This window comes from Pholcus phalangioides, unplaced genomic scaffold, assembly GCF_987345545.1.
Source record: "Pholcus phalangioides strain wild (caught in Gottingen) unplaced genomic scaffold, Ppha-v1.0 ptg000016l_1, whole genome shotgun sequence".
In the NCBI taxonomy this organism is placed as follows: domain Eukaryota; kingdom Metazoa; phylum Arthropoda; class Arachnida; order Araneae; family Pholcidae; genus Pholcus; species Pholcus phalangioides.
Genome location: NW_028301609.1, coordinates 14,917,688 through 14,929,833, shown reverse-complemented (window position 1 = coordinate 14,929,833; position 12,146 = coordinate 14,917,688). Strand labels below are relative to the sequence as shown.

The window sequence follows — 12,146 nt, the reverse complement described above, 5'->3', positions numbered from 1 at the left end:
TGGACAAGCGTTTTCGGCTCGGTAGGGCTCCAGAACATCAATTTTCCAGAAGGACCCATAATGTTCATAACACGGGGCCTGCTTTACAGGCAGGTTGCCATGGCAACTAAAAAAATTGATATAGGCAGCTTGAATTTTCTGTGCGATTACTAGCTCGGGCAAAAAAAATACAAGCTTGAGTCCTAAAATATTTGTTTGTTTCCTCAATTTTCACTACAGGCCCGATTAACATTTTTATGAAATTCATAAATAAAAAAAATTATAATTATCTATCTTCTCTATTAATGAAGAAGAATGATATCAAAAAGTATTTATGAGACACACAAGAACTTACCGAATCAGTTGTGCTAATCTTCCCTCGGAGAATAAGTTTGAAAATCTGCGCATCGTGATCAGCATCGAAGGGGAATGATCCGAACAACAATATGTAAGCTATCACGCCAACGGCCCACATATCCACAGCACAGGTGTAAGGTTTCCTAGCAACGATTTCTGGGGCAATGTACTGAGGTGTCCCACATATCGTGTGCATATAAGAACTACCGGATGCTTTCCTCGTACTTGCCAAACCAAAATCGGTTATCATTATACGAGAGTTACTACCCGGGTGGTAGTACAATAAATTATCCGGCTTCAAGTCCCTGTGAGTCACCCCGACGTTATGTAGATACTTCACGCCACTGACCACCATTTCCATGACTTTCCTGGAATCGTCCTCGCAGAATGAACCTTTCATTTCGAGCTTGTCCAGCAAGTTGCCACCTGTGGCAAGTTCCATGACCATGTACACCCTACTGTCCGATTCAAATACCTCGATCAACTTGATGACGTTTGGATGGTTGACCCTACGTAGGATACATAATTCTGCTTCGAATGCATCCTTACCCGCAGGAGCCTCGATAACTTTCAGGGCATAGGGCTGTTTGCTGACCCTGTTCTCGACCCTCAACACTCTGCTGAACGTTCCCTTACCTATGAGAGCCTTGATGTTGTACTTCGCTGTGATCCTCGAGTCAAAGTGTGCTTGCACCGGCCTCTCTTTCATGGAACGATTCTTCGTCACCTTCGTAGACGAACCGTTATTGCAATTGCTACTGCCATGCCTGCTATGCTTGCTATGGTCAGATTTTTTCTTCTTCTTGCGGTGATGCTTAGCACAGTTAGAGCTACTGATGTCTCTGTCGTGGGAGCAGTGTCTATGAGGTGTCTTGTGGAGCTTCTTGGACTTGTAGACCGTCTCGATGCGCTGAATGTCCGCGGACATGTCCAATATCGAGGACGAAGCGTGCTTGGCTTTCCTGTCGATGAGCTTCGTAGGAGCGCAACCCATTCTCAGCTGAATTAAACGGAGGAGGACACCGAAGGGAGAGCACGGCCTCATCTGTTACCACTCTTTTACGTTTCAAACACACAAAATGTGTACGAAAAAACATCACTGCTGAACAGCACTCAGCTCATTTTTTTTAACAAATTGAAGGGTTTTTTTTTTCTTTCCTCAACAAAACAAACAAACGTGTTCGAGCCCCGATTCAAACATTTTGCACGGAATAATAATCGCTAGAGGGCGAACAATATATTTCCCGAGAGCAATTCCCACGCTCTTCTCTCCACTGAAATACGCACCTCACTGTGTGGGGGGGGAGTCTTCAGACAAAAACACAACTCGCAATACCTACAAATGATTGGTCGGTTGAGCCTTTGAATCGGTTGGCACCTCCACGCGGATCGGAGGGGGATTGTGAATTATAGTACTGATAGTACTGACATTAAAGCTGTATTGAAGATAAAAGATCTCTGACTGCGATCATGGAGCTTATATTACTGGAGGGAGTATGACGTCAGCGGTCTCCGCCTTGGCAGTGCTAAAACTTTAGGCAGTGCTGAGAACGGTGTCACCAACATTATTCATCGAAAGATCATGTGACTCGTGGAATACCAGCGCAATCTCAGCTTAGAGGAGAAGTAAAGTTCTTCTTATATTCAATAAAGTTCTTAAAGTTCTTTTTATATTCGATAAAGTTCTTAAAGTTCTTTTTATATTCAATAAAGTTCTTAAAGTTCTTATATTTCTTCTCGATGAATCTCAGTCATTTTCTAACGGCATAAACATGGGCGGAGATACGAGGGGGCGTGGGGGGCATTGCCTCCCCCCCCCCCAGCGTCAACGGTGGTGTCGACTGATCTAGAACTCCTTAATACACGTATATGAAGGCGTCTTAGACTGATCTAATGTATATACGTATATATGAATTGACATCATCATCATCGTGCCCCCCCCCCCAACAATAATGACCTTGCCCCCCCCCCAGACTTCCAAGTCAATTTCCGCCTATGGGCATAAATATAAGGATTTAAAACAATAAAAGAAATAAATAATTTTTCAGCATCGATGCGATAATTCGAAAATTAGTGAAAGAGATAATTTCAGTGTTAATGAAAGATAATTCCAGAATTAATGAAAGATAATTCCAAAATGAATGAGTGATAATTCATCCTGCATTAATGAAAAATAATTCAAGATTGATGAAAGTGATAGTTCCAGAATTAATGAAAGTGATAGTTCCGGAATTAATGAAAGTGATAGTTCCAGAATTAATGAAAGATAATTCCAGATTGATGAAAGTTATAGTTCCAGAATTAATGAAAGTGATAGTTCCAGAATTAATGAAAGTGATAGTTCCAGAATTAATGAAAGTGATAGTTCCAGAATTAATGAAAGTGATAGTTCCAGAATTAATGAAAGATAATTCCAGATTGATGAAAGTGATGGTTCCAGAATTAATGAAAGTGATGGTTCCAGAATTAATGAAAGTGATAGTTCCAGAATTAATGAAAGTGATAGTTCCAGAATTAATGAAAGTGATAGTTCCAGAATTAATGAAAGTGATAGTTCCAGAATTAATGGAAGACAATTCCAGAAGAAAGGAAAGAGATAAATCCGAAATTAATGAAAAAAATTCTAGAATTAATGAAGGAGATAATTTCAGCAGTGATGAAAGTGATAATTAGAAAATTAATGGAAGAGATAATTCCAGAATTAACGAGATATAATTCCAGAATCAATGAAAGAAATAATTCCAGCATTAATAAAAGAAATAATTTCAGCATTAATGAAAGTAACCGAATTGATGAAAGAAATTATTCCAGAAGTAATTAAAGAAATAATAGTTAATAAAGGGAATAATTCCAAGTATTTATGAAAGAAAATTCCAGAATTAATGACGGAAAATTCCAGAATTGATGAAAGAAATTATTCCAAGTATTAACGAAATGAATAATTTAATCTTTTTTATCTTTAAAACGCAATATATACAGACTGAACTATACATTTCTATGGGTCAGGCAGGAACCGTGTTATTCAACGAGCCACGTGATTTCCTAATAAATAATAATTATACAGGGCTCTCGGCACGTGATTTCCTTTGGATGCTCCCTCCAGTAATATAAGCTCGATGACTGAGATTGTTAAACCGTGTTTTTTGGAGCAGGTCTTTTTGCAGCAGGTGAACCGAATAGGATCATTTCACGTCGGCAGAAACGTGTGACTTCATCACACTACACGTTTGCGTTTTCCTAGCTGTTTTGTCGTCTGTATATTCGCGATTTTGCGCAATCAAAAACATACTAAAGTCCTCGTTTTCCTAGAAGCCGGTTTTTTGCGCCACAAACAACATGAATCACCCAGCACGCCACGCCGTCCACTCACCAATAGGAAAAGCAGTATGACTGTTTTCCTACAAAGCGCAAAACGCCTCAAGTCGGGTTTGATCGGCTGACTGGTTCTGGAGGAGTCAAAGTGTCCACCTTCGTAATCCACCGATCTCTTCTCTGCATTTTTATTCCCTTCTTACAGCAATCAAACGTGTGTATAGAGATAGGAGACGAGAGCTGCTGTTACGTCACAGGCTGGAGAAACATAAATGCATAGCGGATTAAAGCAGCACCTCCTAGAGATAGAGGATCTATCTATCTCTAGGAGGTGCTGATTAAAGTTACATGTTTCTGGCTACGCGAAATGGTCCCATTTGGTTGACGTGGCGCAAAAAACCTGCTGTTAGGGAAACAGGGCTATAAGCCGTGTTTTCTAAGAGTAGGTTTTTAGCGCCACGTACAGTGCAACGTGAATCGCACAGTGACACGCCTTTCACTCACTAAAGCCGGGTTTTCCTAGGAGTAGAATTTTTGCGTCGTGTGCAGCGTGAAAATGCTGATTGGTTAAAAACCTGAAATTAAGGTTTTTGACCAATCACAGTTTTCACGCTGGACGCGCAGCAGATAGCTTGCAGGTTTCGTCAGCGCGCGCAGCGTAAAAATGCTGATTGGTCAAAAAAAACCTGAATTCCAGCACATCACTGAATCGTGGCACATCATCTATTGCCGTGTGTGTCTCCCCGTATCTTTGCCCAATAAACAAGGGAGGCAAAAAGGAAGGGAAAGAAAAAGTGAAGAGATCAGCGAAACTCGCGGCGTACGACGCATTTGACTTCTCCAGCGCTGGCGTGAGGCGTTTCGCGCTCTGCACGAGAACAGTCGTACCGCTTTTCCTATTGGTGAGTGGATGGCGTGTCGCACTGGGTGATTTACGTAGCGCCCGGCGCAGAAAACCTGCTTTTCGGGGAAAATCTTAGAGAGTAACAGGATAGAAATTTATTTCTTCTCGATGGGAAAAATCGGTTTTAACATGACAAAGTTACACGTTTTTGCATACGGGAAATGGTCCCATTGGTTCACACGGTGCAAAAAAAACAAAAAAACCTTTAGCAAAACAGTCATACTCAGGGCCTTGGAAAGAAATTTCGTTCGGGGGAACCAATAGATTTGGCCATCTTTTTCCATGAATTTTTTCACATTTCGGGGGGTGGGGACCAGGCCACCAAGTCCCTCCCCCACGACAATTTCCTTAGAGGTTCCTTGCAAAAGGAGTATTATGCAAAATAAATTTTTGTGCGGGCCTCTGGTTGTGCTGCTTTTCCTATTTTTTATTATCGTGGCACACACGGGCCACGGCTAAAAAAAGCTCCTCCTATTGGAGTTAACGGCATTTCACGCGGCGCAAAAAATCTACTCCAAGAAAAACTGGTACTTTACGGCAGTGGTTATCAACCTTTTCACACCTGCGGCCCGGTTTTAGTCATTTTTGTGAGTCGAAGGCACGGTCAAACACACGCCCAACGGAAAATGAATGAGGAAAAATGAAATGAATAATCACTCGCGGCTCGGCGGTTGAGAAACTGCTTTAGGGGGATCGGGTTGTTAAAGGGCCACAAAACAAAATTCAGACGAATAAGGGCGGTATTCATCGATATGGTTTAAACTATACTCAAAATTTTCGGATAAGAGATCTATGCCGATTGGTTAAATTCAGGTTTTTAACCAATCTATGTTGATCTCTCCTCCAAAAATTATGACTAGTTTAAAACTAGTGTAGTGATTCCCAACGTGGGCGATGGAATGTTCCGGGGGGGGGGGGGGTTGGGTGGTAGAAGCTACGGGTATAACATAGGATCCTATGGGTTAGATTGCGTTAGGGGGCGATCGGACAAAAAAGGTTGGGAAACTATGGTTTAAACCATGTCGGTGAATACAGCCCTAAATTAAAGCTCGAAAAAGACGCTAAAATAAAGCTTTATGATTGGAGGGAACCGGCATCTCGGTCCAACCTTGTCTGACTGGAATTTAAAACTCTTCTCAGTCACTTGCCGAGTATCGTCTCTTATTTAAAACGGGATTGGGGGCGAGAACATTTTCGCAGATTATACAGGATGCATGGGTAACTATGGTATTACTGGGCGAACCGTTGATCCTGGAGGCACATTTCCAATCAGAGAAAGTATCCAAGTAACAGGTAGTATCCAGATATGCCATTCATGTTGCAAGTGGTTGTGTAATTATTAAAATAAAAATGTTAACTTTTTATACGGACACCCTAAGCCCAGGAACCTAATTGAAGTTGTCTCGTCTCTCCTGATGCAAAAAATAATTATGTTTCCAAGTGCAATATATTCACTGTGATGTTTCATTTCAAATAATAACCAGAAATTTCGGAAAAAACAGCCGTTAAATGGGAGTAAACGATATTATCCGCATTTAATGCTGTTTTTGTTATCTTTGCTCCGTTTTTGAATTTGAATATCTCAGTGAATATTGCAATTGGAAATGTGGAATTTTTCTTGTTGGCATGAGACAGGGTAACAACTTTCGAATTGGGTTTCTGATCACAGGGCGTCTCTCAGTAAAAGTTTTTATTTTGAAAACTACAATGTGTAGTGCCACCATATGCAGCACTACACAAACAAAATTCACAACACGTACACACAGATTTTAACATGTACCAGTTCGTTGCAAGTTTTGCAGAGGAATGTGTGGACGAGGTTACATGTTTGGTTTAGTTGTAGCACATCAAATAGCAATATTTCTACTCAAGCTTTAATAAACCCAAAAAATTTTCATTTTCCCTCCTACTACAAGTCATAAAACATCAAGTCTGTTACACTTTTTTTTTGTTCAGCCTGAATTTAGTGTTTATGCAAACTGCCTCAATAAATAAAAAACATTGTTTGATAAAAAAACACTTTTATTTTCAAATATATATATATGTGTGTGATGAAACCATTCCACATAACTGTTTCACGCCATTTGTTCTCTTGTGGTGTACAAGAAACTCTTGCAGACTGCAACACGATACATGTTTGGCTATTTATATACAACAGCAGACACAGAAACATCAATGAAAAGAAAGGTATGACATATTTCTTCGATTTGTCCTTTTTATAATAATACATTCTGCTGTCAATGAATTTTTTTCCTTTTAATGAAGACACAGACAGATGATGAAATATCCAGAAAGGAAGAATATACAGTCTTCTTTTGGTACTTTACACCAACACAGGAGCAACAACAGAATCTGGAAATAGGCTGTGGTAATTGACGACAGGCACATACGCAGCAGTGATAATTCGACCTGGAAAACATAATGTCATATCACAAAACAAAAAGTTATTCAACAAAACTGGCTCTGCCAAAGTACAGCGGTACCGAGTTTGAATCAGTGCCATGACTAATCAAACAAGCAAAAATATTTATAAAAGCTGTTCAACACATTTACATCCATATTTTGGAAGTTTTTATGATGCCCTCACCACCAAGTGTCAAATACAGTGAAATGTCAACTGCTCCTTATCACCATAAGCAAAAGCCGTTTGTGCCAATGGTCACATCGTGGCAAATGTAATAATCTGTGATTGCTTGTGAAAGTAAAGAAAAACACTTACAGGACACAATCCAATTAACAGACCTGGTATTCTTCACCCATGGTATTTTATCATGTGTGAAAGTTGTTTTTAATGATTTTTTTTTTTTTTTAACATATCCAAGATATGTAACATTTCATACTAGCATAGGATAGCACATAAATCAATGACTAATTAGTTTTTTTTAATGATATTTCTATTATAGAGCGGTTTTTCACCTTGTTAAAAGGTACGAGTCCCCTTAAACTACTTAGCTCAAAACAATTAGAGAATATGAATAATTTATTTAAATTTATTAAAATTAGTTAATGAATTAACTCTTGTGATAACGCTTTGTGAATACCTTACAATTTTTTTTGTCAATATTTTATTAATATGTTAAAAAACCACAATTAAATAGAACTGCATTTCCCCTAATTGTTTTGCACAGTGTAGCTTAATCAAAATATTGAACTTATGAGCTTAAAATGTATGAGAGAAAGCTTATTCAACACATGAAAAGCATTAAAGAAACTGAAGCAGACAGTTACCGAAGCAGAATAATTTGCATTGTTCTACAACAAATCCTCAGCTGCACTGATTGTTCTGCTAGTTAAGACTTGGTTTTTAGTGTGCTTTTTTTTGCTTTGATGCAGACAATGATAGTTTGACAGTACTGCACAAAATCTCACTCATGGCAGTAAATTGCAATATAGCGTATAGCGATATGGCCAGAGTTGGTGTTTGGTGAAGTAGTAGTACTGCACATGGTAATTTTAAGAGAAATTACATTGTTCTTGCACAGAATACACTGTGTATCACACACACATACACCAGTGTAATTTATTTTTATACAAGTATTCATATTGTAGAGGTTTGAATCAATCAAACATATCTACATTATTTTAATAGGATAGATTTGGAGATAATTTGTGCAATACTAGATAAATGTAACTAAGTGGAACAAATTAAATTTATCATGCATGGGTGCACAAACTTTACCCGGGGGGGGGGGGGGGATCTCATTCTATCGAGAATTTTATATGGCCTGCTAAGCAATTCAAAATATCCTTCTCAGTAGTGGTAGACAAACCCCAGGCTGCCATGGCAAATAGAAAATCTGTATTAGCGCCGAAGTGTTTCAGAATATATACAGGGGGTAATTCAAAACCTAACGTACTTTTAGGCGAGGTAGTGTCATTTGGGGGCGTGCCCCCAAATGACATGCCTGAATTCAATTCTTAACTTCATTATTCATAGTTTAGTTAACTCTAACACCCAGAGATGGCAGAAGATAGCTCAAAGTGGAGAGCACTGATTCAAAATCTGGCATTGGTTTTGACCAATTGGCTCTAGTTTTTCAGATAAAGTGGAATTCAAATTTCAATAGTAATACATAAGCAGCATATAAATCACATTGAAACTGTGCAAAATGTAAATCACAATACACATTAAAAAAAAAAAAACTTTGAATCTTTAACCCTTTCACCAATGAAAGATAAAAACCTTAAAGCACCGCTAACTTTTAAGTTCCATAACATCCCTTAAATATATTTTTGGGTGTTGGTATTTTAAAATGTCAAGGTTGTATAACAACAATAGGATTATCAGATAGCACAAGAATGGGACCAATATTCCTTATATGGTGGTATGGAACTTTTTTCTGTATTCGTATTAGTTTTTTAAATATGACCTTTCCAAACCCTGGAAAGAATTATGTTACACCATGTATTTTTTTGTTTTTTAGACTTTACTTAGAACAAAATGACCTACCAAAAAAATTTGGATGATAAATTTGATTTTTTTCATCATAATCTGTAAGTGACAGGGAAGTTTAGGAATTTGAGAATAAAAAATTCGAACTCGAAGGTTTTCATTGCCAGTAAAAACAGAAATGTTTTACAAATTGGGCCATTTAAGTATTACATCAGCATCGATTGGGGGGGGGGGGGAATTTTGATAATACTCACGTCATCAACCACCCTTTATGAAAATATGAAATATTCTTAATGGCATCTTACTCGATGCCCAAAAAACGAGAAAAACCTTTCGATAGTTTGTGGGTACTTGAAGTAACATTTCCCGCCTATTGACAAGTGCCCTACAGAGCCTTTAGTGATTTCTAAATGTCTCGTGGATCCAAGTGATCTGGAAATGTGCCACGCACCACTCAAATGATCTGTAATTATATGCAGATGATCACCCAAATAATCTGAGAATGTGCCGCGGGTAACTTGAGTGATGTAGAACCGCACCGGGGGCCACTTAAGTGCTCTAAAACTGTGTCACATATCACTCAAGAGATCTCTAAATACGTCACAGATCACTTAAATGTTCTGGAACTGTGTCCCAGGCCATTTAAGTGATCTGAAAATGTGCTACGGGCCACTTAAATGCTCTGTAATCATACCATGAGACACTTAAACGATCTGTAAATGTGGCGCTTAGTTAATTTTTACAAAATTAGGTTTGAGGAAGGCTGCATCATAACCCCCAGGGCCATATTATTTGGTCCGTGGGCCAAGGGTGTTTATACGATTTATTATGTGGCTCAAAAGGCGAGTCGCAATGAATTTCTTAAAGAGAAATTGAGTTCTTAGCCTTCAAATAACATTGAAATTAACAGAAATTGATTATAATAGGTATTTTCTTCCGAAATTTCAATTAAAAAATAAATTTTTGATTGTGGGGGGGGGGGGGGGGGCACGAGCCCCCTCGCATGCCCCTGTGTACGTCTCTGATCCCACCAATATGTGTTAGGATTCAGAGTGGCAGAGCCAATGACAAAATTTTGCTGACAAGGGGTCATTTCTTACCTTTTCCTAATTATCCCTATGTGCCTTACAAGCAAATAAAATAGGATAATTCTTATATACACTTTGTTGTCTCAGCAGGAATTTCACCCTCTTGAAATTGATACATAGAGACAACCGATGTCTGATATAAATGCAAGAATATGGCGAATAAAATACGAAAATAAAAAAATGGAAAGTAAAAATATAACAAAAATGAATGGCTGCAGACTGCATTCAAATGTTGAGAGCATTTTTGTATAACCTGAAAAAACTAAAGTAACAATTCAGCGAAACCACCACGAGTTTTGAAATCAGCAGCTCCCAGACGTGCCAACTTATGAAATCCAGAAATCTGGGGATTCTCCCGAGGGGGGTACCCCCCCCCCCTCCCCGACACTCATAGACTCGATCAAAAAAAAAGTTCATAAAAAAATTTCCAATTTTTTTTTTTTTTAAATAAATTAAGAAAAAGTTACATTCTTCCCCCCCCCCAAGGCAGGTTCTGCATTGCCCCTGAGAAGAATATAATTCCATGCCAGTCTTTCCATGCAGAATAGAGAAATCACATCTACATACTGTTTATAAAGTATGTGTTTTCTTTCGTGAATGCTATCATTGATTGATAATCTTGGGTATATGAATTCTTAAAAGCTTTATATAGCTTAAAGTTTTATATTTTCTTTCTGAAGATGTTTAACCGGAAGAAACAATTTAAAAAAATTCAAATTACAAAGCTGCGGACGAAAAAACGTGTTTACCGCACAGCTGTTAATGGAATACAATAACGATTATACAGGAATTTCGGCAACCCGATAAATGATTGCCGATAAACGCTACGAAAACGAAGTCTTTGCCAGTTGCTTAAATGCGGTCATAGAGACTTTTTTTACGGCTGCTCGATGGAAATGATTACGGCTGTCATCTATGGGTGTTTTCCTTAACAACGACGGTGATCATTGACACCACAAAAACGTGAAAGCTCGAGTAAAATCTAATTTTCCGCCAAAATCCAGAGAAATTTTAAGAAATCCGGAGAGCGGGAGGGAGGATGAAAAATCAGGAGAGTTGGCAGGTCTGAGCTCCAATTATATCCTAAAATCTGTAAAACCTCCCTAGAAATTTTTTTTAGCAGTGTATTTAGCACCCCCAAGAAACAATTCGGCTGTTCTACAGCCAGCAAAAGTAATACGAAACAAAAAGTTGGTACACTTAATGATATAAGACACCAGACCACAGGTTGCAGTGCCAGGTTTTATGAAATCAAGTACTCGCTGTATCTGCATGTATCAAATTCCAAGCAACTTTTTTATAGTAATGTTCATTGTTCAAATGTTCATTGCACAATTAATTTGGTAAAAAAAATATTACATTCAGAATGTTCCAGATAAAATTTCACTTGTCAATACATAATACTATTGTAAGCAACCTCAAGATGAAAGGGAGAAAAACTCACCTGCAAACCATCGTCCATGCAAAGCAGTGACAGATGCAACAGCTGCAGCAATAGTCGGACACTTGACATAGACATTACCTTGTGGAGAAGTTTTGTCCACAAAAACATGCATAGCACCTCCGTGTTTTTTACACTCCTCTATGACATCATTACGAATTTCTTCATCCCAACTTGGATTAGTTTCCCTGTAACAGAAATTATTTAAAAAGTTTTGTCAACAGAGATCCACAGAAGAAAAGCCGACAGATTTTAATTATGTTGATATTTAAGTACAACAAACTTTTTATCGGAGTGTAAAGAGCGAGAATTATTGAATTAAAAAAAAACAAAGTTATTCAATACATTAAGTTATTCAACAGTGAACATTTTCTGTAGCTTTGGAATTCTAAATTGGGGGAAAAAAGCCATAAGCAGCTGTATGCACAAAGTTTTTTTCTTCAAAGGAAAGGGAAAATCTTCTGAACTCATATTAATGTTACTTACGTTCCTGGATCAAACATGTTGGATAACATGAAACACTGTGTTGCTATTGGAGGTGCAACGGCAGCTGTTTGTTGCGGATTAATGACACCTTGAGACATTTGTAAGGCTTGTACAGCAGCACTCGGAATATTCAAATCTGTTCCTGTGTAAAACAAGAAGGGAGAACAAATTTTTAAATAGGAAATG

General features: G+C 38.3%; 2 protein-coding genes across 4 annotated transcripts in view; both read right to left on the bottom strand.

The window, feature by feature from the left end:
* The window catches only part of LOC149075123 (serine/threonine-protein kinase H1 homolog), a 30,974-nt gene extending 29,319 nt beyond the window's left edge, over window positions 1–1,655 (bottom strand). The window contains exon 1 of the mRNA XM_089245688.1: window positions 335–1,655. Within this exon, the coding sequence (XP_089101814.1) occupies window positions 335–1,381 (1,047 nt within the window). The 5' untranslated portion in view covers window positions 1,382–1,655. The remainder of the gene's footprint in view (window positions 1–334) is intronic.
* Window positions 1,656–6,561: 4,906 nt separating this feature from the next.
* Caper (RNA-binding protein 39-like protein Caper) overlaps window positions 6,562–12,146 on the bottom strand; it is a 42,904-nt gene continuing 37,319 nt past the window's right edge. For all 3 annotated transcript variants that reach the window (XM_089245686.1, XM_089245687.1, XM_089245685.1), the window contains 3 exons: window positions 11,961–12,102; window positions 11,478–11,662; window positions 6,562–6,961 (listed from right to left, as the gene is read on the bottom strand). In XM_089245686.1, coding sequence (XP_089101812.1) covers window positions 6,876–6,961; window positions 11,478–11,662; window positions 11,961–12,102 — 413 coding nt within the window. In that variant the 3' untranslated portion in view covers window positions 6,562–6,875. The remainder of the gene's footprint in view (window positions 6,962–11,477; window positions 11,663–11,960; window positions 12,103–12,146) is intronic.